Source organism: Notamacropus eugenii, chromosome 4, assembly GCF_028372415.1.
Source record: "Notamacropus eugenii isolate mMacEug1 chromosome 4, mMacEug1.pri_v2, whole genome shotgun sequence".
NCBI classification, from domain to species: Eukaryota; Metazoa; Chordata; class Mammalia; order Diprotodontia; family Macropodidae; genus Notamacropus; species Notamacropus eugenii.
In genome coordinates, this window is record NC_092875.1 from 422,160,818 (window position 1) to 422,188,593 (window position 27,776).

Below are 27,776 nucleotides of genomic sequence, written 5' to 3' on the forward strand. Positions count from 1 at the left end.
AGTCCCAGTCAGAGCCCCGAACCCTGCTAATTCTTCCATGCCATGCTAAAAGGGAGTGGGAAAGATGAGATGCAAACTGCCATCGAGATAAACAAGCCCTCCTGGTGATGGCGGACTGATAAAAGATGACTTTGTGAGCTGTGGCATTCTCATTTATGAAGTACAAAGACATACTGTACATCAGAGCAGACAGATGCTCCTGCCATGTTTCAGGCAGCTGGAAGCTGCTGAGGCAGAGGCCAGGAGGCCATGGACACCCTGCAGATCTCAGCTGCTATTTTGAGGTTTCCCTGACTTTCTCAGGAGGCTCAATCTTTGTACACAAATCCTCACAGATGACTTTCTTAATATGGAATTATGGTGCTATATATGCTATTTATAACATAAATGCTATATATATAATATATATACACATGTATATACATAGAATATACACATGAGGTATCATATATGTGATATATAAATACATGTATCAGGTATATATTACATGTATGTGTAATATATGTATCACAGTTAATGTTAACAACAGGAAAAAAAGAGCAGGTTCATAAACTATACTTTTCCTTATTTTTCCTTTCCAAAGGCTAATTGTCAATTTAAGTCAGACACACTTCTGCACAGAGCACGTGGAGTACCAAGGTAAACAGCATTGAGGAATCAAAGATTTAGAGTTAGAAGAGCTCTTAAGTGCCATTAAAGCCAACCTCCATATTTTACAGATGAGGAAACTGAGGAACAGAGAAGTTAAGGGTTTGCTCACGTCCACACTGGTAGTAAGGGACAGAACTGGGATTCCAACCCAAGTCATTTGTCCCCAGATCTAGCACTCTTTTCACAGTGTGGCACCAGTGATGAATTTCTTTATTGGTGTTAGCATATTAATGTACAAACTGAGCTTGGCTCCCAGGAAGGTTTATGGAATTCCAACGTACTTGTAAGAGCTAAATGAATACAGTTTTATGTAGCAAAAATTCACTAATGGCAGACTAATGTGAGCACAACTTATGGAGTGAACAAGGTGCTGGCTTGAAGTATAAAGAGAAATTAATTTGTCAGAATGTTAATTGATCTTCCCTGCTGTGTGTCACTAGCTGGCACTTTAAGCATGACAGATACACTTGCAGTTTACTAAGTAGCTTTCAGAATGTACTAGAATGCAAAGATTTCTCTGCTGTTTTCAAAATTTACAAACTCCTATGATTTTTGTCATTTTCTTTCTTTCAAAACATCCATTTCTCTGTGTGCCACTCCATGTATCACTCGATAACAGAATCTATAAGCTTACACAGTTCTCTACACACAGATTCCCATGAACACCACTTATGATCAAAAAAGGAAAAAGAAAAGAGATCCAGAGTACACTGCATTTCTTAAAAAGTCAGCTGCAAAACTTATTTTCATCCCATATCATTTCTTTTACTTCTTGGGTAAATAGCAATACAGAACTCAATGCTTACATATTCTCAGGGCTGTGTCCTATGACCCAGAAATGACAGTAACTGGCCTGTTTACACACAAGTGGCCCATAGGCCACAAGATCTATATTTAAGACCATTCCTATATTGTGATATATATATATGTATATATATATGTATATATATACATATATATATCAGATGAACAAAGAACTTTGAACAGATAAACAAACGCAATTGAGAAGGAAATATTTTTGCAGTTTTTTTAATGATCAAAACCAAGTTATCCAAATCTGAATAGCTCAAAAATATGTTATAATGAGTATTTTTCTCCTTTTTGTCTGTTTATTAGTGCAAGTAGTTTTATATTTGGATCTTCAGTAGCTCCTGATAAAAAAGTATTTAAATTCTAGTTGGCTTTAATACCCAAAAATATGAATATATAATTTAGTTTCATTAATAGTATACTTAATATTAAAATATTTCTGATATTGGACAGAGTTGTTTAGTAGATTTGCATATAATGGCACCTCTGCTTCTATGTATGGCCTCTATTATATGTTATATCTGCTATGTACATGGACTGGTTTTAGTCTATGGACCAGAGTGTCTGCACCTTCCCCCACTCCCTACTAGATGCACATGTACATACAATATCTCCTTTCAATAGCTCCCAATGTGTGAAAGGTGATAGTCTTATTCTAATAATAGTTCGTTGTCTTTGTCACACCCTCCACTCCCAAGCAAAGAAGCTGAGACTTTAACGCTATTGGTGCCTACCTTTCTGGCAGTGTTGTCCATCAAAGCCTAAGGGGCAGTCACATTCATACCCATCCTTCTTGGGTCGACAGCTGCCTCCATTGGCACAGGGGGCTCGCACACATGGGTGGGCGGTATTCTCCACATTCACACCAGAAGTAAAATCATGCTTCACATGAATGGCTCTGTCATTGAGGACGATCTTGGAACAAGAAAAAAACAATGGGAGGATTTAGAGGCCCTCTACATGAACTTCTGAAACATTACCTAGTCCAGCTTGGGTCAGGATTTCTGTGACTGAGTAACTTCTAAGCACAGAGATTAAATATTAATACTCCTACCATCTACTTAGATTGCCTTCTAACCTGGCGGAAAGGCAACAGATAGACTTAAAATCTCAGTAATGATAATGCCATGATATGTTATAGAATTTATTTAAAAGTATATAACAGGGCATTAGAATAAAATGATCACCCTCCTGATAATAAGGAAAATCTTTCAAATCTACAATTCAATGCCATCCAGCAAATGTTTATTTAACACGTACTATGTACAATGCACTGAGAAGGGTACCAAGCATCATTGCATTAAGGTGGAATGAGACCCACCCAGCACTTGGGAAACTGGTCATATAATGAGACAGAAACATTTTAATAAAAAACTACAATAAAAGCAAAATATAAGCACAGTGGAGAATTGTAGGCAAGTTCCCATGAAAAATTGCAGGAAGTGGGAAACTGGGTGGGTCAGGCAAGGAAAGAAAATAATTTCAGTAGTGGGAATCAGGGAAGGTTTTAAGGAGGACCTGGTATCTAAGTTGGGCTTTGTAGGAATGGAGGATTTTAGGTGGGAATAGAGGTGAGGGATATTGGCAGGATGGAGGTGGCCTAAAAAGAGACAAAGAGACGTGGAAGAGAAGGGTAAAAATGGTGCGCAGCCTAGTCTGTATCTCTAGCACGTTGAAAAGAGAGTAGTATTAGATAAAGTTGGAAAGATAGATAGCAGCTAAATTGTAGTGACTTGAAATGCTACGATAAAGGGTCCATATTTTGTTCAGTAGACAACTGAAGGCTTCTGAGGAGAGGGATAGTGAAGGTGAAGCCCAAAGAAAACAACTAGGAGAAAAAAGAAGGGGTAAGAGAATTCCAAATGACTTCTTTCTTGTCTCACTTTCCCCATTCTCCTATTTCTGTGTCAAAAGGAGAACAGAGGTTATTTGGGAATGGACAGAATAGTTCTGAAGTGTACACCTTATAAGCTGCTGGGAAAGGATGTAAATAGCTTCAACATCTTCCAAGGCAAGTCATGTTTGGGGATGTCCTTGCTTTCCATGTGCAATGGCATAGGCAGTAAATGACGCATAGAGAGATTAGGCGTCAGATTACTCGGACATGGTATGACAGATAAATTGGAGAAGAGAGAATTGGAGGCCAGAGGGCCAATCAAGAGGCCATTACAGCATGATATACCAATCTACCTTCACAGAATACCCATTATGCTGTCCCACTGCCATGCCTTTTCTCATACTGTGCTCTCCTGCATGTTCACAGGGTCAGAAATCCTAAAAACTCAAACCCTTCATTTCCTTCTCCTTTCCCATCATGGCTTCTACTGAAGAATGCTTCTGATTTCACATGAAAGGAGGTGAATTCTGAATTGTGATACTCCTCACCTTCCATCCCCAATAAGTGGACACTATTTTTCCATCTATGGGGCAGAATGTGTGTTTACTTTGAGATAACAAGGTCATCTCTCAGGGGAACTCAGCAATATGTGTGAAGGTTACAGGACTGTACCAATGGTACTTCCTGCCCTGAATATGGACTTTGGAAAGCTTGCCCAGGTCTTGGAAGCAGATCACTCAAGCTGAGGGAAAACTTGGGAATGTCTGTTACTTTCATTTTCGCTCCCTCTTCCCAACTTTCTCCTTCCCCCACCTCAATATCAACAGGACAGAACTTTCTAAAATTTCCACTCTAAAAGTTGATTGTAAAGGATTATGATACTGGGTAAAGCTTAGGGTGGCTGTTTAAGCTTCAGGCTAAGAACAGGGGAGGGGAGGACAGGGTAGATGAGAGCCAATTATGACGGAAACAATGGAAACATCTCTAAGGAAGTAATAATTTGGAAAGGAATCAAGTACCAGGGGACCAATAGGAAGAAGGGAAAGAGGGAGAAGGAAGTTGGGTGAGTGGGGCAAACGATGAATACACCAGGCATCTCTACCACTTTAAAAAAGAAAATCACAAAGAAATAATGAGATGGATGGCTAATCAACTCGCCCATATATGGAGTCAGTCGGTCAGTTAACAAGCATTTATTAAGTACTTCTTGTGTGTGCTAAGTGCTGGGGATACAACAAAAGTAAAAGGCAATCCATGCTCTCAAGGACTTCACAGTCTAAAGTGAGAAGCTACATGAAAACATCTGGGTACAGACAAACTGTATACAGAATAAATAGGAGATAATTAGTGGAGGGAGGACATGAGCATTAAGGAGGATCAGGAAAGGCTTGCTACAGAAGCAGAGATTTTAGATGGGACTTGAAGGAAGCAGAAAAGCCAGGAGGGAGAGATGAGGAGGGAGAGGATGCGAGCTATGGGAACAGCCAATGAAAATATCCAGAGTCTGGACATGGAGTATTGTGTGCAAGAAACCACAAGGAGGCCAGTGTGAAAAAAACTGGAAAGGGAGGGAAGGGTCAGGTGGTAAAGAGCATTGAATGTCAAACAGAGGACTTTATATTTGACCCTGGAGGTGATAGAGGAGCTTCTGGAGTTTATTGAGTAGGGGGAGCGTAATCAGACCTATATTCCAGGAACGTTAGAGTTGCAGCCATCTTAGAATAGCAAACATCTGAGCGAAATGCACAGATGTGAAGGAGAGATACCTCCCAGGGTCCCCAGAGTTTTTAAAATGTAGAAGAGGAAGATATTTGCCAACTTTCTCCTCTCTTCTCCCCCACCCCCTGTCTCTCTGTCTCTGTCTCTGTCTCTCTCTTTCTCTCATCTGAGCCACTTTCATTCTTTAACTCAGGGATGAAGTTAAGCACTAGCCTACAACCATAAAATACATTTTTACTTTCCTCACTTGTAAAATTGAGTAGGTAGAACCAGATGATCTTCAAGGTCCCTTTCAACTCTGGGAGTCTATTGCTCTTTGAGTCGATGGTTCTAAGGAATCAAGGTGAACTTAGACATCATCACGGGGCATAGATTTAGAGCGGAAATGGAGTTCAGAAATCTAATCTAATCCTTTTATTTTTACAGATGAGGAAACACAGGCCCAGTGAGGTAAAGTAGCCTAGCCATGCCTTGCCCCTGCTTATTCTTTATGCTGTTTGGTTTTCTGGTAAATCTGTGCCTGTGAATTAATTCAGAGAGAGTTCTCCTCTTCTAGACTAGTACAAAAGGGAAAGGAAGAGACAGAAATGAAGTAGGACTGGTGCACAACATTTCATGCAGGACCAGATCTCTGTGCCTGAATGGCTTCTGAATCCTCTTTGCAAGGCTTCTTCAACTTGAATTCTCATGAACTCAGTTATGTGATTGATAGCCTGCAACTGTTAGAGAGGGAAAAGCAACTCCACAGCTCTACAAATTGGCTCACGTCCTGAACAAACCAAAGAGAAATACCAGAGGACAATAGAGCCAAGAATAGATTTTCCTTCTATCCCTCCCTGCTCCCCAGTGGAGGACTTTTTGGAGTGAACCATGGTCTGCTATCCTTCCTGAGATAGCCCAGGGTCTTTTGGTACATTTGGAGCATAGGACACCATCATTGTCCTACAACAAGGCAGGGGTAGATGGTGATGGAACATTGAGAGAATTTTAAAAAGTTATTTTTAATAATTGTAAATACTTAGATATGGAAAGCCTTGGTCCAGTTTTAAACTTATTAAACCTATTAAAGTTTAAAATTGCACCAAGATTTTTGGAATGTTCTGTAGATATTTTTATCATATTAAGTAGATAGTCAATGCCCCTGTTTTTAAAGGTTTTTAGTATAAATAGGTACATTTTGTTAGAAATCTTTTACTTTGTCTTTTGATATAATCTTGTAGTTTGGGGTAGTACTGGTTTTAATATGATTAGTTATGTAAAAAGTTTATTTTATTTTTTCTAATGAACAAAACCCTATTTTTCTCTCTCTCTCTGACCAATTCAAAAAGAAAAACAAAGCCCTTATAACAAATACGCAGTCAGGTAAAAATAAATTCTTCCTTGTCCCTATCCAAAAAGAAATCTTTCATTCTGTACTTTGAGTTTCTTATGCTTCTCAATCAGTAAGTGAGTAGCATGCTTTACTATGGGTCCTCTGGAATCATGGCTGGTCATTGCATTACTCAGAATCCTTCAAAATTATCTTTAAAAGGTTGTTATATAAACTGTTCTCTTGGTTCTACTTATGTCACTCTGCCTTAGTTCATATGAGTTTTCCCAGATTTTACTGGAACTATCCCTTTCATCATTTCTTACAGTTCTACAGTATTGCATTGCCTTCATATATCATAATTTATTCAGCCATGCCTCAATTAATGGACACACCTTAATTTCTGGTTCTTTGATGTCATCATCCTAAAGATTCTACCCCATAGCAATTCTTGCATGAAGACTTCAGTCAGTGTCCCACAATAATAAATACAAAGTTGGACTTGTACCTTCTGGATGCTCCCACTGAAAGGCTGGAGGATGCCTGAATTCTTCTTTAGGTTGTCATAGTTGGGGACTCCACCAATAAATATATCAGTGTTGCACTTAATTTGAGTGAAGGCTCCCTGACATGAGAGTTAAAGACAAAAAAATAATCATAATGATAAAAAATAAAAATAATAGTAAACAAAAGAAACGTAACCCAGATTGTTATGCTAGCAATCTTTTGTGCCTGCTGGGGACAACGGAATAGGGAGGGTACAGAAAATCTCAAGTCCCATTCATGGCACCTATAGGTCAACCACAAAACTTTTACACCATTCTGTAATGGTCATAGGTCTCTCAAGTGAGGATGGAAAAGGCAGTTAAGATCCTTCCATCCACTACTTCTTCAGAGAACACTGGAAAGAACTCTGACTAAAGGATCTGGGTTCAAATTACATTTCTGATGGATACTACCTGTGTGACTTCGGGCAAATTACTTATTATACAACATGAGAGTGTTGGATTAGATGCCCTCTGATGTCCTGTCAGCTCTAAATCTATGATCCTTTTCTCCTCTGTCATTGACATAAATCCTTCCAACCACGTATACATTTGCAAGCCTGTAGGGCTTCCCCTTACAGTTTTGCAACAACCCAGATTCTAAACTCTAGATAACCAGGTTATGTGTGACTATCTACAGAGAGACCCTTCAAAGCAGTCTGGATGACATATAAACATATTTATATACTATCAACTATTGAAGGCATCACTTCATTATAAGAGGTACCCAAAATAGCAGCAGGAAAAGCACTTTACTAAACACCTTGTCAGCAGGGTCCACGTTAATTGAGGGTTATCAAAAAGGCAGATGGACTTTCAGAAATCCTTTTAATTAAGAAGTTCATGTTTGGTCTAAGAAGGATGATGTGCCCTAGTTTACTACTGGATCAGAAACTGCCACCATAGACTCCAAGTGGAAATAAGTCAATGCAGGGAGGATTATAAAGAAGTCAGTTTGATGTGAAAGGTGCATTGCAACTCAAGTTATAGTATCTCCAGGTAAAACTGGGAGAAGGAATTTCTTGGGGTGTCCTCTGACTGCCCATCAAAGTTCTCCTCCCTTCCTCTCCCACCCTCCTGTTGACAAGAGGTAAGGCTACAGCTGTCATCCAGCAGGGCAGGGTAAAAGAAAGAAACACGCAAGCATCAAAGCAAGGCCTGTATGTCTCCAGCCTAGAGAAACGGCTTCATGTCGGGATCTGCCTCTTGCACCTGGCTGGAAGGAGCCTCCTCAGATATCTAAGCAAACAACACCACAGGCTATCCAAGGCCCCAGCAAACATAGGATTTCTTAGTTACCAAGGACCCAGGGCTTCCTTGTTCCTGAGTTCGGCTCTCTCAGAAGGTTCAAGATCTGTTCCTGTTATTCATTTAAAAGCCCCACACTCTAAGCTGTGTTCTGTTCTCAACTTCCTCTCCCTTTTCCCCAATATATTTCACCTGGCTGTGCCCCTATCAGGCATGCCCTCCCACAAAATCCCCAAGCAAGGGAACTGGTTACTGCTCAACTTTTAACATATTCAACACACACATTCCTCCAGCAAATCACTTCTTTCTGGTTCAAGGACCAGATGCAAACAGAAATTCTTCTACTGAGACAGTTTGCAGTTCTGGCTCTCTTGTCCTTCCCACTGAGCCAGGGCTGACTCAAACAGAGATAAGGAAGACACTGACTTTCACCATTTGGGTACAAGTCTCATATCCAGATGTGGTAGGTGTGGAATGGAAACCCTATTGGGTAGGTATACAACATGTATGTATATACATACACATGTACACACATTTATACACATACATATTCATGCATACACATATGCACACACATATATATGTACACACACATACATGTATGTATGTATTACATCAGACTTGGGATTTCACAGAGAGCTCTGGGTGAGAGAATTCTTCCCACACTGCACATTGGCATGTTATCGTCAACTTCGTACCTTAAAAAGATGCCCAGGACATTGGGAAAATTAGTGCTTAGTTCAAGGTCACACAGCCAGTATGTGCCAGAGATGAAACTAGAACCTTTCTGACTCTTAGACTAGCTATTCCTTTAGTATTCTCCGTAATGATAGTTCTGGGGTATGACATACAGCCCAAGAGCAAATGTGGTTTTCTGTAAAATGACAATTCTTAAATTCTTCACAATCAACGCAATTAATCGCATTTATAATACCCTCACTATGTGCTATCATTCCCATTTTACAGATGGGTTAAGGTACAGAGAAAAATGATTGTTAATTAATTCAAAACAAAGTTGGGTTTAGTGCTCATGAGGTGATTCCTTCTAGTGCTATAGAAAACTCCTGATGATCCTGTAACTCAGTATAAACTCAGATAGAAAGAAGAGTTACTACATGGTACAGAGATATCCCAGCTAGTGCAAATTGACTTAGAAAACCACATATTAACATTATCTATGTTCTACTGTATTTTCTTCTATTTTGTTAAATATTTCCTTAATTACATTTTAACATGATTCTGCCCTAGTGTTTGACACCTTAGCTGTAGGTGATAATTCTATACATGGGCTATGAAGCCTCTTTGCTTCTTGGGGAAGAAATTGTAAAATTGGCCCATATTTTTCTTTAGAGAACTCTCCTTCCTATCTACTCTATGCATTTTACATGTATATATTTACATACATATTATTTTCCCCCATTACAATGTAACTTCATTGAAAAGCAAGGACTGATCAGCATAATCTCTATTACTGGGTAGCCTGAAGCTGGTGGATCTCTTGAGCCTTGGAAGTTCTGAGCTACAGGAATTCTAAAGGCAATTGAGTGTCCACACTAAGTCTGGTGACAATATGATAAATTCATGGAAATGGGGGTAGGGTGAGGACCAGTCTGTACAGGGAGGGGTGAACCCAGCCCAGGTCAGAATGGAGAAGGTCAAATCTGCCAATCAGCAGTGAGTTTGGGCTGGTGAGTAGCTGCTGTACTTCTGGCTTAAGGCAAGATAGGGAGATTGGGTCTCAAAAAAAAAAAAAGGCAAGGACAATTTCTGCTTTTCTTTGTACCCCTAATGTTTATTTAACACAGTGGTTGGCATATAGTAAGTGCTGAAGAAATGTTTATTGATTGATTTTTCACCAGTTGTGGTTAAAGGTTTGGTGAGAGTTCAAGTTCTTGATTTAAGTTTATCTTCTGGATATCTATCCCATCCCTGATCTTCATGAGAGTTGACTCTATGAACATGCTCACTGTACATGTTAGAAGACTTTCCTACCACTGTGTGAGATGTGACTGAAAATATGGAAGTAGGGCCTGAAATTCCTTTCCAATTGATTATCTTGTGGGTTTGGTCTCTGATAGATACAGCAATGGTGCCCACTGGAAACTTACTCTTCTTGGACCTGGCAGGGCATAGGGACTATGCTCATCAGTCTGATGCCCAGTTCAGGTATTCATGGTTTCTTCCTCCACTCAGGAGACTAAGAGCTTTTCTTATCCAGAGGCAATTAAAGAAAGAGCTTTCTTTTGGGTGTTTTAATGTTCATTTTACTTAGATATACAGTACAATGCTGAAAGCTTTTTCTTTCTTTTTGGCTATATTTAGAAGGCCCTATCCTTAATTTTTTTAATACTTATTCTGTATATCCTTGTATTTATATGTGTTGGCCCCTCTATTACTATGTAAGTTCTTTAAGAACAGGGATTGTGCAGCTAGTTTGCATAGTGGGTAAGTGCCACCCTTAGAATCTACAGGTCCTGAGTTCAAATTTGGTCTCATATACTTACTAGCTAGGTGACCCTGGACAAGTCACTTAACCCCAATTGCTTCAGAAAAAAAGACTAGGGATTATTTTATTTTTTACATTTGTGTTTCCAGTGCCTGACATGGTATTTTGTACATAGCAGTCACCTAATAAAATGCTTGTTGATTGATTAATTGATCAAATCATGAATAGTGGGAGAAATTAAGGAGGTAAATAATGAGAGGAAGCATCCTTGGACCAGAAGTCATGAGACTTGTGTGTTAATTCTGGAGGAGTTATTTCATAATTCTATTTTTTTCAGATTTCTCATTGGTAAAAAATAATTATGAAAATATTATGATTATTATTTTTAAACTGGAATATAGGGTTTCATTGGTAGGGAATTTACAATAGTCCCTCAATGAGGTAAGAGCAGCTCTTGGAGATGAGAGCAAAGCCTGTCTCTTATGAAGGGTTTATCCTGAGGATTCAGTTATGTTGCTAAAAGGAATGGGATAGTCTTTCCCAACCAGAGCATGAAAGGTATTTTAAGTATTACAAGGAAACAGAATAGATAAGCTGTGGGAACCAGGACGTAACGATTGCTGCCGATATCCCCAATGAGGGCTTATATTTCTCTCTTACTCTGAGAATGCTGTTTCCTAAACTTCTCCTTATAGTATGGCTGCAGAGCTGATTGGGTTGAAAGGAGAATCTGGTAGGATTCCTTTGTGATAGAGCAGTAACTTTCCTGTGGTCCGGTGCTTTCTGAGCAGCCTCCTTGTGAATCTATGTTTATATTCCCTCGTGTTTTGTGTGTTCTCAAGGCAATACTGTATACCTGACGTGATATGAGGCATCTGAAGTTTTGAACATGGAGGACACCTAAAGGCTGGAGGATGAGGGCTCTATGACACAAGGTTGTGATTATTTATTATTTGACAACACTGAAATGGGATACAACAAAGGTCGTTTGAATGGTTCTGCAGCTTGGTCATAATAGACAATATTTGCATGCATTTGGGAGGAGGAAGAATCAACCAGTGAACAAGTATTCAAATGTCCCTCAGTGTTGAATAGGTCACTGAAGTTTGGAGGAATTTACCTCCTTTTACCACACGGAGTCCTTTATTCTCTTGCATGCACCTACTTCTTGGGATGGTGGCAGTCAGAGATCATGGGACCCTGACAACAAAAAGTTTCTCTTTTTACAGTCAGTAATTTGAAGGCAGAATAATCACTTTTTAGGGACTTTGGGGAGAAGATTACTCTTCAGGTATGGTTTGAACTAACTGATTTCCAAGATCTCTTCTATCTCTGAGAGTTATGGTTTCATATTCTTAAAACCAGATCTGTGATTTCTCTGGTATAGCCTGATGAGAATCTTTATCAAATCAATAACTGCTCAGCTACTTAGAGGGTCTTAGAGGGCTGCCTAGGGCACTAAGTGGTTAATTAATCTGCTTAGTGTCACACAGTCAGTATATGCTAGAGAGATGAATATCAACCCATGACTTCCTGACCCTAAGGCTGGGTCTCCGTTCATTATGCCATGCTGTTTCTCATGATTCTATACTTATCCAAGCTTAAAATGGTTAGGTTCCTTGACAAAACAGTAATATGATGGGTTTTGTGTCTTACCTCTGCCATGCCTTCCACTGTCTTCTGCCTATCCACCTGTAAGATCCCATTCTTTGCTGTTCGGGACACATGTAGTTCATGCCAATGACCTAGAGAAAGGGGATCTTCACTCCTGGAGGGAGAAGGAAACTGATTATGAATGAGTTCTCATTCCTGAGGACTCCTCTTGTATTTGTACAGGATAAATGCCATTAAGGTCCAGCGGAGAAAAAACAAAACAAAGCACTAGCCTGTTCTGTAGATATGGAAACTAGCCCTGGCCTGGCCACTGGCTTGATATAGAACGAAGGCAACACCTCAGTCTTCTCAACCTCAGTAGTATGGGAACAAGAATGCTTTCCCTGCCAACATCCAAATGGGGCAGCTAGGTAGCACAGTAGATAGAGCACCAGGTCTGGAATCAGCAAAACCTCAGTTCCAATCCAGCTGCAGGCATCTACTAGCTGTGTGACTCTGGGCAAGTCACTTAACCCTTTTTGCCTCTGTTCCTCTTCTGTAAAATGAGCTGGAGAAGGAAATATCAAACTGCTCCAGTATCTTTGCCAAGAAAACTCCAAATGGGGTCACAGATAATCATGTCTGTCTGACTGTCTAACTGAAATGACTGAACAAAAAATATCCAAAGGATATTTTTAGGCTAAACAAGAAGGAGGGATGAGACCTGGAGCTGTGATTTCATTGTTAAAGGGAACTCACAGGTGAGGAAATGCCCTCCTCCAGTGCAAGTGGGCACCTTTTTTCTAACTTGTGTCTTAGAAAGTTGCCTAATGGGGCAAGTAAGTGGCACAATGGATAGAGCACTAGTTCTGGAGTCAGGAGAACCTGAGCTCAAATCTGACCTCAGACACTAGCTGTGTGACCCCGGGCAAATCATTTACTCGAATTGCCTCAAAAAAAGAAAGAAAATTGCTTGGCATACTAAAAGGTTAAATGACTTGCCAAGGGTCCCCCAGCCAGGATATATCAGAGGCAGGACATGAATCCAGGTCTTATTGATCCTGAGATCAGCTTTCTATTGACTATGCCACATTCCCATGAAGCTAAATGGATTTAATCAATGCAAACCTGTTTTGTAAAAACCAAAAGTCCTCTGCTAGGGCAAAGCATTGTTGAAGCTAGATGCCGAGACATCTGTTTCATGACAAGGATTGAGATTGTCATGAATTTTAATTTATAGTCATTGAAATTCCTATGATGAAATTATGGCAAAAGAATCTAAGTCCTGAATGAGCCCTAGGAGCCTTAATGTATACTCAAGGTCATGGATCCTTGAATGGAGTGGTGGTTTCATTGATGTGGACGCTCCTTCTAATGATGCACATCATGACCCGTCTACACCTTCCCTTTCAGTGTGACTTTTGTCCTTCCATAAGTTTACTCCAGGAAGACCACCCAATGTTCTGGGTGCCCTCCTTGCTTTGTCTTTGATAACTCAAGGATACCAATGGAGCACTTGGTCTATCTGTTTATTAATTCTCATCCTCCTATATGACCAGCACATCTTTAATTTTTCTATCATATGTTTCCCCAATGACATCCTTTATTCCAATTCTTCAGAATTCCTCCTTAGTTATATATTGCATCCTGCTCATACCCATTATGCACCTCTCTAGAGCTCTCTGAGTGACATCCATTTTTAGTACTTTCAAAACATTGCTGTGTTCCATCCCTTATAGCCATAAAACAATAGCAGTGGGATATATATATACATATATATATATATATATAATATTCCAATCATGTTGTTCTATAGCTTCAAGAAACAGAATGCAGCAGTCGTACGCTAGACTTTATGATGAAGTATCACAAATAAGATGAGGAATCTGGGTCATACTCTGGGGACTGTTTCCTTCAACTTTTAGAAGCTCTGCATCTGTATTAAATTGTCCAGTGGTGTGCTGGTAAATGTTTAACAACTAATTCTCCAGAAATAAAAATGTACGCATGACACACCTTTAAGCTTAATCTATGTTATTAACAGTTATCTCCTTTACTTTCTTAGTCTAGGCATTTAAGAAAACAACGAATCTAGCATTTGTGAATGCTCATGTTGAAAATTAACAATTGTTCTCGAAAACCTTTTGGAGCTGGCTCCAGCACACCACTCTCAAACTAGCTTTAAAAAACACCAGGAAAAGCAGCAGTCACAATATTGGCACATTATTTGCTTCAGCAAATACTCTTATGATTTGTCCTTAGCAATTAGAATTTAATCACCTTGGCTAAATCAATATGCAATAAAAGAAGGAGTACTGTGGATTGGGTGGTTTGTTTTCTAAATAAATGTTATCAGAATAGTGTTATATCTGAATCCTACTCTGAAAAGGTCATTTGCTTAGTCAATAGTCAGACTTCCCTGACAAAGAAGGTTCATTAAGAGCTCATTTGGGTAACCTTGATTGCTAAACTGAGCTTAAGACAAATTGGCCCACTTCATCTGGCCTCTGACACTTATTACTTGGGTGACCTGGGGCAAGCCATTTAGTCACATTTGAACTCAGTTTCCTTATCTGTAAAATGAGGGGGTTGTGCTAGATAGTCTCTAATGTCCCTCCCAGCTTCATATTTTTAAGAGCCTATGTATAATTCTATAATCTCTTAAAGTCAAAATGACTTGGCCAATGCCATGTCCTTGATGACGAGGAAAAAGGCAGCAAGATTTAAGGAAAAGGGGACATGATCTGGAGACTAAAGAACTGGGTAGTTTTGGGCAAAAAGGATTTTGTATCTCTGAGACAAAGTTTCTCCACCTGCAAAATGAAAGGACTGGACTACATGATCTTGAAGGTGCTTTCTAGCTCTATCATTCAGTGACCCTAAGTCTCAGCTGTCAAGTGGCCTTGGGCAAGATATGTGATTTCTCATAGTCTCTGTTTACCATATGAAAAATGAGGAGGCTGTTCTAGATTATCTGTAATAATCTAGTTCCATTTTTGATATACTATAATTCTAGATTTTGTTTGGATTCTGTTAATCTAATCAGTCAGTCAACAAGAATTTGTTAAGTGCTTAGGATGTGGTAGGCACAGTGCTAACACTTGGGATACAAAGAAAGGTAAGAATACCTCCTGATATTAAAGAGCTAACATTCTAACTGGACAGGCCACATGTAAATAACTAGGTGCCTACAAGATGTATTGAGTGAATGGGAGATAATCTTAGCAGGAAAGGTACTAGCAACTTCCTGTAAAAAGTGAGAACTGAGCTGAGTCTAAAAGGAAGCCAGAGAAACAGAGGAGGTGGTGAGGGAGCAAAGTATTCTGGGCCTGGGATATAGCCAGTGCTATCTGTCTCAGTGCTTCAAAGACATTGAGATGGGAGATGGAAAGTCTAGTGTATGAGGTGCAACAAGAGTAGGTAGATTGTGGAGTACATAGAGAGGGGGAAAGTAAGGAGATTGGAAAGGTACGAATGGACCACATTAATTAAAGCTTTAAGTATCATAAGAGTTTATATTTGATTCTGGATGTAATAGGGAGCCACTAAAGATCACTGAGTAGGGGAGTGATGCAGTCAGAACTAGGTTTGAGAGATACAGTGGAGGATGGACTAGTGTGGGGAGAAAGGTGAGGCAGAGGAGACCAATTAAAAGGTTATCCCAATAGTTCAGGCAAAAGGGGATGAGACCTAAATTAGGGTAGTAGCTGTGTCAATGGAGAGAAAGGTACTGACAATAAAATACTGTGATGGTAGAAGCAACAAGATTTGGCAATGGATGGGATGTGAGGAGGTAGAGTATGAAAGATCCACTAGGAATAACACTGAGTTGTGGGCCTGGATTCAACAAAAAGTGTTTGAGATGGAATACAAAAATGGTGCTTTGGCTAGATCACAATAGATTATAATAGATCATAATAGACAATGGCAGGCACTTGGGAGGAAGAAGAAGAATCAGTCAGTGAGAAAGTATTCAAATGCCCTTCAAGAGTGTTGGATAGGCCTCTGACGTCTGGAGAAACTGACCTTCTACCACACCTAACACTCAAGAATTCTTTCCCCACTTCCCTTTACTGACAGATGAGGGCTACAGCTAGTTTAAACAACTACGGGAAAAAAAGCTCCTCATGTCAAAAAAAAAGTAGGTACCATATTCTGACAGGAGAATTGTATCATCGCTTTGGTGTCCCCAAATACTGTTAAGCTCCCATTGTCTGTTGGGGCTGCAAAAGAGGTGGGAGGCAAGGATACAGCTGATTTTTTGAGGTATGCCAAGATGTCCAGATATAATCTCCACTGGTTCTTTCTGGCCATTATGCAGAAAGAAACTAAATTTGAAAGGGGAAGGTGATCATCAAGGTTTTCCCCCAACCCCTCCCCTTTTCAACATGTCACACAGAATCCTTTCAGGTGAATTGCTTTTGCTGTTTTGCATAATCTTATGCAAATAGAATCAGCCAAGACAACTCAAAGTTGTCTTGATGAACAGGAACTAGAAGCTGTAAACAACCACACACACACACACACACACACACACACACACGCACACAGAAATGCCCATCCCTCATAGCAGGCAGTGTCATTGATGGATAAGGGGGAGCAGTCATAGAAGAAAAATAACCACTTTTTTTTTAAAGAATCGTTTAAACCAAGCGCAACCAGCATTTCCCATCAGCGATGAGGAATGAGCAGCAGTTACAGGCAAAGTACAGTTGTCACATCTCACCCATGTACTCTTTCCAAAATGGCTGAAGTAAAGAGTGTCAGCTGAATAGAGCTGACAATTTCCTTAAAGAAAAGGGAGGAAAAGATCCCTAATTTCTTGCTGCAGGGCCACTATTGAGGAAAAACATGCTGGGGAACTTCAGGTGAGAAGAAATAAACATACATATGAACAAGAAACACATTTTCATTAGGAGAATGGGTCTTAGGCAGAAACTAACAAATGAGGAACAGAGAAAGAGTAGATATGGATGCAAAGAAGGCAAATGCTCAGGATTCAGGGGGCTCAAAAGCATGTTATGTTCTTCCTTATTCATAGAATTATAGACCTTATGCTAGAAGAAACCTTGGGGTCATACAGCCTGACCCTCTCATTTTACAAGTGAGGAAACTGAGGCTAGTGAAATTAGCAACTTGTCTAAGGCAGTGAGCATGAGAGAGGAACCTGAGTCTTCTGACGTCAGGAACAGTGTCTCTTACTATACCATACTCTTGTATACAAGTTCAATTTTTTTTACTAGATGGAAGGTCCAGAGGATTCCGAACAGATCTCATTTTTCCTACTAGAATGTCAGCTCCTTGGGATCAGGGTCTGCACTGTTTTCTCCCCTTTGTTTTCCCCATTTCTTTCCCAGGGCTTTGCACAGACTTCTAGGATCAGAGATCTCTTTAGCGTGGGTAGTCTTTGCTAGTGCAGATCATGGTCCCTCTCAATGACACTCTAGCTAGACGGTGTTTAAAAGCTGGTGTGGCCAAAACAATTCCTCACTCTTTAACCAGTCTGGTAGTGATGTACCTCTGTGATCGGGGCTAGGCTGGCACTGGGACACCCTAGCGCATTCCTAGCCCATACCTGAATCCATCCTGGGTAGGAGCTGCCCTTTGGTGAGATAGCCTCCAAGAACTTAAGGTCTTGCTATACTAACATGAAGCCTTGGAGGAGGACTGGATATAATTAAAACAAAAGGTAATTTTAAAATAAATTTGCCATCAAGTAACTTTTGTTTTTTTCCACATGGAGGAAATGATGGAAAAGAGAGGTCTTGGGTGGGGCCCCCTTCACCTCCAAATGTCTTGGATAGATGGATTAGGAAAGCTTCCTTCCATCCTAGGGGCTTGTGGAGGGCCATGATGGGTTGTGCTTGTGGAGGGTTCATTGCCATGCCAGAGTCAGTCTGGTTCATTTTGAGGACCACTCCATAAGACTCGTTGGAAGGGAGGGGACATTCTCCCTCCAGTAGGAAAGTCCTGCTGGCATAAAGGGCTCTGTCAAATAACACCTAGAGGAAGGAAAGCTTCCAGCATGCTGCATAGGTTCTCTATGGTGGGTCTATGGCAGAACATGGGCAGGAATCACCCCCAAGGAGTTAAGGATGGGTTGTCATGGGCATCAATGGAGATCTACTAATGAAACAATAGATCCATTGAAATTATGAAGCATTACTGGATAAAATTAGGATCCCCAATATTTTAGGGGCCACTGAGGCTAGGCAACTACTGACCATTTAGAGAAGAGAGTGAAAGAGACATAAAAACAAAGGGGGAAACAGTTGGATTATCCTCAGGTTTGGGGCAAGGAGATGGCTAGATATTAAAAAATCCATATATTCCTCCCTTTCCTACACCCCTATCATAGGATCACATAGTGAAGCAGTCACTAATTGTCATTAACATTTTCATTAATTAGTCAACAAATATGAATTAAGTATCTACCATGTGAAAGTATAGTGCTATAGAATGAGATATTTGTAAAGCACTTTGCAAACCTTAAAGTGACATATATATGTATATGTATATTTGAATATATATATTCTAGGTATTATTATAATGATGATAAATTATTATTTATTAAGGGTTTCACTGATTGCATTGTACATTACTACCCTATAAAGAAATCAGGGCATTTCATCTTCACCTCAAGTAAGAAATATTTTCCATTGTTTGGGGCAGAGAACCGCTATCTGTAGGGAGTCATTTGAAAAAGAAAAACATCGCTGGCAGGAGATCACTATCTATGGGAACTATCTCATCTGTGTGCATTAGACCAGGGATTCAGAAAAGAGAAATGTGCAGGAAAAACTTGAAAAGAGAGGACATTGCTAAATGTGATTCATTCATTTACCCATGAACCATACTTTTACTTATTGCCTATAATACGCAAAATGCTGTGGTGTGCAATTCAATCCAGCAAGAATATAAGGGTCTACTATGTGTCTAGAACCATGATAGGTTCTGGAAATATAAAAACAAAAGTGAAACTGTTCCTGCCCTCAAGGGGCTTACGCTCTGTCAGAGGAGACAAAATAAAAGGGGAAAGGGGACTGGGAAAGACTTTGAAAAAATGGGACTTGAGTCCTGCTTTAAAAGATAGAAAGGAACTCAATGGGTGAAGAGATAGAAGGAGAATATTCCAGGCTTGTGGAATCATGTGAACAAAAGCATAGAGACCTGTTTGGGAGATAGAGAAGGCAAAGAGCAGTCCAGTTTGGCTGGAACGTAATCAATAGGGAAGCACAACACAAGCTCAAGATGGAAAGGCAAGGTAGTGCTAAATTGTGGAGTGTGAACCATACTCACTTTTGTAGCAAATAATTAAGGAAATTTTGGTTTGTTTCCAAAAATGCCCATGCATGACTCTTTTGGGGTGGTCTTGGAAGTGGTCCTTACCGGAGAATAGCTGTTCCAGAGCCACAGTCAAATCTGAATTCCACATGGCCATCCACCATGTTGATAGACAGGAAGTCTTTGCTGCCTGTATCATAGCTGTACAATAGAACGCCATCTTCTGCCTCTGGCCGAAATGTAATCTCAAACTCCATGAAAGAGAGGTAATTCTGGGACTCTAATGGCCAAGGGGTTGCAGCAAAGGACCTTAGAGATTGATTGAACTGAGGGATGGCCAGGGTGAAAGCTGAAAGTCTCACAAGAAACAAACATGATATTAGAATACACACTGAGATACAGATGTGAAATTACTGATTTTTTAAAAAAAATAATTCATTGTGATATACTGGATAGGGAATCTGACCTTCACAGTCAGGTAGATATAGCTTCAAGACTTTGGCTATGCAACTATGAGAAAGCCTTAGTGCCTTAGGCAACTCCTTAGGACTATAAGTTACTAAGGGGTTGTTTATTTGTGTTGGTGATGAGTGTTTCTATAACGGAAGTTCTATACATTGATGAATTTATAGGTCCAGGCCCGCCAAACAAATGAATATTGCTCAAGGCTCTTCCCATTCAAACCTAAAAATGGGAGACCTTTGATTAACTTTGGATGCCCAATTATTTTGTTTTCCTTTTTGGGTTCCATTCAATCCAGAATATGGTCTACCCAACATGGCTTTCCTTCTTAAAAACCAACCAAATAATCCCAAGTGAACAAGTTCTTCAGATACTTCTGATATATTATCCATTTAGTGGCTCTTTAGCTTCATATAAGCTTCAAATGAAGCACATCCCATTTTGCTCAAGGTACAGTTGACTTGACTATGGGCTTATTTAGAAAGCCCGGTCCAAACAAATGAGATAAGACGTGTTCCAACCTGGCCAAACTGAAAATGCAACTCCCAAACTGCCCTCTAAGACTAACTAAGGTTCCACAAGTGAAAAAATTACATTAGCACATGAACAAGCAAGCGGTCAGACACCAGACTCTGCCTCTACATCTAACTTCTGTATCCCGCTTGCTGGTTAGCGGCTCACTTCCTTCTCACCGTCTTCACAATGTCTCCCTTTAAATCCCAGGGGACAAAGGCAAATGTAGGAATCCGCTTTGACTGCTGTACAGGTGCCTCCATTGATGCAGGCGGCCTCATCACAAATACCGCTGCTGCATTCCCCTAAACACATACAGAGGAAGAATTAGAAGAGATAGGCACTTATCCTCTAACACCAGCCCACCAGGAAGCAAGAGCCATTGCTCCCAATGCGTTGGCTATAGTCATCCTGGTCCTGTAAACTTCATTCCTACCTCAGCAAAACTGTAAACCAAGTTTAAAGACAAGTTGAAATGCCCCTTCATTTTAATCTGATTTCCATTGGGGTTTTACAGAGTGCCACAAAGCCTCTCTTAAACGTGGGGAAAACAATAAATCATACATTAATTCACCAAACATTTTTATGACCACTCACCAGGATGACTGGGCCTTTTCTGCTTTAATTAATCTCTCTGTTGTTCCCAGAAACACATAATTCAAATTCTCAGAATGTCACCAGATTGTTTATGTTATAAACATTCTAATTCATGTAACCTCAATTAGCTTAAGTGCTGCCTTATTGAGTCAAAGTTTGTTCCCTGCCTGATAAGCCTTGAAGGAGTTAAGTGACTGGTTCTAAGCTTATTAACTACCTGAAGGTTGTTGACTGTTCTCTCTGGGCAGGAAGCAATCCATATTATAGTAACATATGGGCCTCATAATCACCATTCCCACCCGTACCCTCCATGAGGGAAGAATAAGTGCCCTAGGGCAATGCCACACTGAAAGAGTCCAAGCAGGAGGTGAGTTTTTCCTCCACTGAACTTATCAGGCAGAATTCATGAGGGATTTACTTTTTAATTTGCAAATGTATGCCATCCGAGAAATGGAAAATATTTGGTTTATACTTGACTGTTTTTCTGCTGCTTCTGTAGATTCATTTCCCTTTGCACTAAAGACCTAAATTAGACAGATGGGTTCCAATCTGGCCTTGAATAAACAGTATAGGTGAAAACAAAATGTCGTCCTGTAGCAGGTGATGGAAAAAAGGATCTGAGGCAGCTCCAAGACTGTGAGAAAATGAAAATGCCGTCTCGGTTCCCTGACTGGGTCAACAATTGCCTGTTGCACTCTCCCAATACTCCACAATCCCTCTGGCCTTTTTCTAAGAATGAGGGGATAGCTCTCAGAATTTCCCCCAGATAAATTTAACAAAAGAAAAAAACAAAATAACCCACCACTTTCACATTTACGATGCCACAGTCCTAGGTTACCTTAGGGGTTCTTTTGATCCTTAGAAATATGAAGTGAGATGGGCTAGTCTTCATTTGGCCCCATTGTGTCATTGTTTCTCTGTCTCTGACAGTATTTGCAGAATTCCTCTACCTTTTGAAGCTGACCAAGTGTTGGAGGGTGGAGGGAGGCAGAGCATGCTGGGCAGAGGAGGGAGGGGAATGGCTGGAGGGGTTACTAATGAGATGTGAAAAAAGCCTTTTGTTTGTTTCCACCATCATCTGTGCATCCCATCTGGTGGGCCCTCCAGAGCTCAGACAGACAAAGCTGGAGGTCTCTGTCCAGTTAGAGGCTCTACAGATTAGTACACATGATCCCAAAGCTCAAAGTCCACAGAGAGAATGAGGAGGTAGGGTCTCTGAACTGAGGAGATTCTTCATAGATGTTCCCTTATACTCTTCCATCTTTTACTGATTGCTGCAGCACAAGCTTCTATTTGGATGGGTCCAGGATAAGGATCTTAGGAATGCCAATTTAGAGGTAAGAGGGACTTCATAGTTCCTCTAGCTCAACCCCCTCATTTTAAAGTTAAGTAAACTGAGGCTCAGAGAGACCAACTGATGTTGCTTGAGGTCACAGTGGTAATAAAAAAAGACTAGAAAGTTTAGAACCCAGGTTTTCTAACTCCAAATCCAGTATTCCTTCTAATATCGAATGTCTCCCAGACTAAGCACATTAGAAGAAACATGGCATTTCAATTAAAAAAATTGATTAAGCAGCTACTGTGCTCAGCCCCATGGGAGATATACATTTTAGACAGAGCTTCTAGTTGGGTAAGGGGATATGACACAAACACAGATAACTATAATATGCAGGTGTCACATAACAGGACACATGAGAGCTGAAGGGGAATATCATGACCAAACTGGATGGACCAAAGTGAGCTTCTGGTAGGAGCTTCCATTTGAGATAGCATCTGAAGAATGACTAGAAATTCAATAGGAAAGAAGGGGAGGAAGAACATTCCAGGTACAAAGATGACAAAAAGCATGGCATTGTGAAAACACAGGAGTCTGGGGAATAGTGTGACATTTAAAAAGTTTTAAAAATACTAACATTGTATTAATAAAAGGAATGGTCATTTGGCTACATCTCAGACCAGAGATGACTAATGGGAGTGGGTTCACAGTTTATATGCCATTGGAAGAGTAGATGTTCCTGAGGGTAGCAATCAACTCTGACTAGTTAACAATTAATGAGAGAATGAATATTATAATGAGAGGTGGGCTTATTCCAATGAGGATCTTTGAGACAGGTGACATTGAGTACCCAAGTATTGATTAAAGAGACTCATCAATTTCCATTCTCACCTGTCTTACAAAAGGGAGAATCCACATTTTCCCAGTACACACAATGAGCAAGAATTCATGCCTAAACCTAGAATTTTTGTTCTGTCTTTGATTCGATCTTAGCTTTCCTGGCTGGGAAAGTCTTTGAAAAAGATTTTCCACACCTGTTGATTTCTGAATGAGGAAGTAGAAAAGGGGAAAAACCTTGAATCTAATTCAATAATTAGTTATTGATATATGAAAGAAAATATCCTTTCTCTCAGTAGTGCAGCCTGGTTGGAACCTAGTGGTTTTAGATAAAAGTGGAATTGCAGAGTGGCATTAGATTGTGGAAGGCTCTGAAGGCCAAGTAAAAGAGTACAAAATTTATTGAGTAGGCAATTTTGTTGTTGTTTAGACATTTTCAGTTATGTCTGACTCTTCATGACCTCTTTTGGGGCTTTCTTAGCAAAGATACTGACATGAGTTGCCATTGCTTCTGCAGTTCATTTTACAGATGCGGAAACAAGGCAAATAGGGTTAAGTGACTTGCCCAGGATCATACAGCTAATAAGTGTCTGAGGTCGGGTTTGAATTCAGGAAGATGAGTCTTCCTGACCCTAGGCCCAGAACTCTGCGCACTAGGATGCCATCTAGACATCGCCGGTAGGCAATAGTGAGTCACTAAAGATGTCTGCAAAAAAAGGAATCTTATCAGAGTGCCTGGTACACAGCACACTTAATGCTAGACCAGATCTATGTGTAAGGAAGTTCAATATGGCAGCAATGTGTATTACAGTTATCTGTACTTATCCGCTTACCCAACTATGAACTGTCTGAAATGTATATAGCCCACGGGGTTGAGCACAAGGTCCTGAGCACCGTAGGTGCTTAATCAATGTTTAATTGAATTGAATAGTGGCATGGGTGGGGAATCTTTGGACTCAAGGACACATGTGGCCCTCTAGGTCCTCAAGTGCAGTCCTATGATTGAATCCAAACTTCACAGAACAAAACCCTGTAACAAAAGGATTTGTTCTGTAAAACTTATACTCAGTCAAAAGACTGCACTCAGGAACCTAGAAGGCCACATGTGTCCTTGAGGCAGCAGGTTCCCCACCCCTGGATTATGGAGTAAAAGAGGAGCTATTAGCAGGCTATTGCTATAACCTAGGCAATAATCTAGGAAGCCAGAAGTGGCAATAGAGAGGAGAGGAAGGATTATTACAGGAGCTGTTTCTAGAATCATAGCTTTAGAGATGAAAGGGAGCTCAAAAGTAAAATCGCTGAACCTCTCCTCATTTTTCAGATGAGCCTCAGAGAGCTAAATCAACTTGTAGGACCATGCAGTTAATAAGAAGAATATTCAGAATTTGAACCCAAGTCCTCTGGCTCCAAATCTATGTTCCTGTGCTGCCAAGGGCCAATGATTTTCTGATGCTGTGGTCTTGCTACCAAGGGCATATTAGCCTGAAGAGCATGGGTAATGAGAAAGCAGATGAGATGGAAGATCACAGTGGGAGGAAAAATGTTTGATGGGTGTGTGTGTGTGTGTGTGTGTGTGTGTGTGTGTGTGTGTATGTGTGTGTGTGTGTAAGTGTAGAAGGGTGATCACTGGAACAGATGATAAGAAAGGAGGTAAGAGTTGTAGAAGAAGGAGATATTGAGTTAGAGATCTCAGAGGTAAAGACATTATATGCAATGGCTCACCCATGACAACTCTCCCCCTAAATATAGCCATTTAAACAAAACTCTAATGCCCGTTTTGGGGGGCTTTCTATTCTATTTTGGCATGGGCAAGACTAGGCAGCCTCTGCAGTCCCTGCATCTTCTGAGGTTCTATGATTTTGTTCTGTGAGTTACCATGACTTCAACAGCCTCTTTTGGAAGATGATAACATTATAAGAAATTTAGCTGTGCTTATGTCAGAAAAGTTCACTGCCACAGCATGCAATCTGCCAAATTTCTTTTTAATTTACAAGAGATTTTTAATACTGAATAACTCAAAACAAAGAAATCATGCTCAACTGGAAAAATCTGGTAGGACCTGAACACATATCCCAGAGGATAGGACCAAAGGAACATATATTTAGAGGTGGAAATGACCTTAGAGGTCAAAGAGTCCAACCCCCTCATTTGTAAACTGAGACAAAAGAGGTTAAGTGATTTGCCCAGAGACTCATAGCTATTAGGTGTCTGATGAAAGATTTGAAGACTTTACTTTCTGATTCTATGTCCATCCTTCTACCCACTATACCAGGTTGCCTCTGATATACTTAGGGAAACATGAAAGATCACTTAATTGACTTTTACCATCAGAGTTCATATGGAAAATGCAAAAATGTGATAGCTGGCTCTAGAGTCTAAGAGCCAACCACTTGGCGCCATCTCTTACACCACCTGTGGAACTTGTAGAGATAAACACCAGACCGAGCTAGAAGCCAAAAGCCTGGCAGGTCTAGGCGCTTGCTCAATTTAGCCACATCTGCATACTTTGTCAGTTTCTGTGAGGTGATGGCTGCCTAATTAATCTATGTCTCAGGTCTACTCCAGCGCCTGTCAGAGAAGAGGCTTTTGTCCCACGACTACTGGATTTCTGGTTCCAGGTAAATCCAGAGCAAGGGGAACCCTGGCCAGGAAAAATGGCCAGGGCTTTTGTGATTCATCATTATAACTGGAAAAAGAAAGACCGATTTGGACTCCGTTAAGGAGCCAGCCCAGGCACACCTATGAAGTAAGAATAATAAAGACATATCATGCCATCATGCCAACATTCCACAAGTTACAAAGTGCTTTACTTACAACATTATGAGGTAGATGGGGCAAATGTCACTATCCCCAGTAGATAGAGGATGAGCCTTAAGCCCAGAGGGGATAAATAGCTTAATGTCATAGTCACTTAATAATTGAGTTGGACCTCAAGCCTACATTTTCTGGTTCTTGGTGTATCCAAGCTGGCTCACAAGTTGTTTTAAGTGTCTTCTTGTTCCTTTTTTTAAATTTTAAATTTTACTTTGGTGTCTTCCAGACTTGAAAAATTTACCTGCCCTATGTCCCATTCTGTCTTTTCCTTGCCCACTGACTGTCTAGCTTTAATCTGGTAAACTAACAAGCTAAAGTTTTACTTCTACTTTGAATTGTGCTCCAAGATCAAATGGAAGATTTGCCTGGGTTTGAGGGTGAGATGTTGCTGGGACCCAGGCAAAGGCAGGCCACCTTCTTCACAATCCTGGTCAGAGGAAGCCATCTGATTTCCAAGGACTCTCCCATTGGTCAAGCTATCTTTGCTTCCATGATCCCAGATTGATGGGTCCCGGTATCTTTCCCTCACTTTCTACTTTCTCAAAGGAGGCTGTTGACATAGAAACCCAAGAGAAAATGAGAGTGCTGGTCATCCCTATCCCTTCCATATATGGACCTGTCAGCTGTGGAATAGGAAAGTGTCTGTAAATGTCTGTTTTTAGAGAAGAGAACTTTATGCTAAGAAAGAGAGTTCCCTTCGGCAAGCAGGGTGGAATGTTGGATGCATCTTCCCATAACAGTCTTCCATTTCCTTAAAAGGCATCAAGCGCCAAAACCTAAATAGAATCTGTCAGCTTTTCTGCCGTCATTATTACTATTGCCCGTACTGTTCCCAACCTATAGTAATGGCCTTCTAACTGTCTCGAGTCTTCTCCTCAAAATAATGTCTTTCCTGAACTCTGCAGACAGACTTTTCCCTAAAAATAATGCTTTATTTATAGTATTTTCCTATTAAACAAAAAGCTAGTTCCCATTGTCTATGAAGTAAGCCTGGCCTCCACAATCTGGCACCAATCTCCCTTTCCAGTCTTATATCCCATTCTATGAACCATCCCCTCCAATAAAACTGGTTTATGACTGTCAAACAACACCCTATATGTTCCTGTGCTTACATTCCTCCCACTCAGAATACTCTCTTACTCCCTTTTAATCTAAGGAGGCACTGTGGGACTGTGGAAGGAAATTGGATTTGGACTCAAAAGACCTAGGTTCAAATCATAACTGTCTCTTAACTAACTGTGTGACCTTAGACAAGTCAGTTAATCTTTCTTAAAGACTATCGGACTACATGGCCTCTCAGATCCCCTCAGCACTAAATATGTTTTTTATGAAAATCTTGACCATTTTTCAAGGCTCAGCTCAGATTTTTAATTTAATTTTAAAAATTTTCATGTATTTATTTTTCTGTATTTTTCTCCTTAGCTTGCAATGTTTATCAAATCCCCTAAGAATCTATAGCAGTTATTACCTGTAGGCATCTGTGACATGGTGGACAGACCATCCTATCTGGAGTCAGAAGGCTTGGGTTCAGATCACAGCTCCAACACTTTCAAGTTGCTGTGACCATGAGCAAGTTGTCTTCAGTTTTATGAGCCTCAGTTTCCTTATATGTAAAATGAGGATAATATACTACTTACTTCACAGGGAAGTCCTAACAAACAAATGAGACTGGATGCGTGCAAAGTATTATGTAAAATGTTGAGTGCCGTTTACCAGTGCAATTACCATTAGTAATTCATTTGCCATTTATCTTGTGGCGCCTTATAGGAAGTTAGTTATTTTTTACAATTACATTCAATTCAATTTAATTCAATTCAACAAACCTTCATTTTGCT

The 27,776-nt window shown here is 40.2% G+C and overlaps 1 protein-coding gene and 1 long non-coding RNA gene across 2 annotated transcripts in view; one reads left to right on the forward strand and one right to left on the reverse strand.

The window, feature by feature from the left end:
- EGFLAM (EGF like, fibronectin type III and laminin G domains) overlaps positions 1-27,776 on the reverse strand; it is a 256,629-nt gene that overhangs the window by 34,241 nt on the left and 194,612 nt on the right. Inside the window, exons 14-18 of the mRNA XM_072605784.1 lie at positions 20,597-20,722; positions 19,548-19,791; positions 12,222-12,333; positions 6,835-6,951; positions 2,196-2,376 (exon numbers count right to left, since the gene is read on the reverse strand). Coding sequence (XP_072461885.1) covers positions 2,196-2,376; positions 6,835-6,951; positions 12,222-12,333; positions 19,548-19,791; positions 20,597-20,722 — 780 coding nt within the window. The remainder of the gene's footprint in view (positions 1-2,195; positions 2,377-6,834; positions 6,952-12,221; positions 12,334-19,547; positions 19,792-20,596; positions 20,723-27,776) is intronic.
- The window catches only part of LOC140501811 (uncharacterized), a 44,187-nt gene that overhangs the window by 13,110 nt on the left and 3,301 nt on the right, over positions 1-27,776 (forward strand). The gene's annotated exons all lie outside the window — the stretch shown is intronic.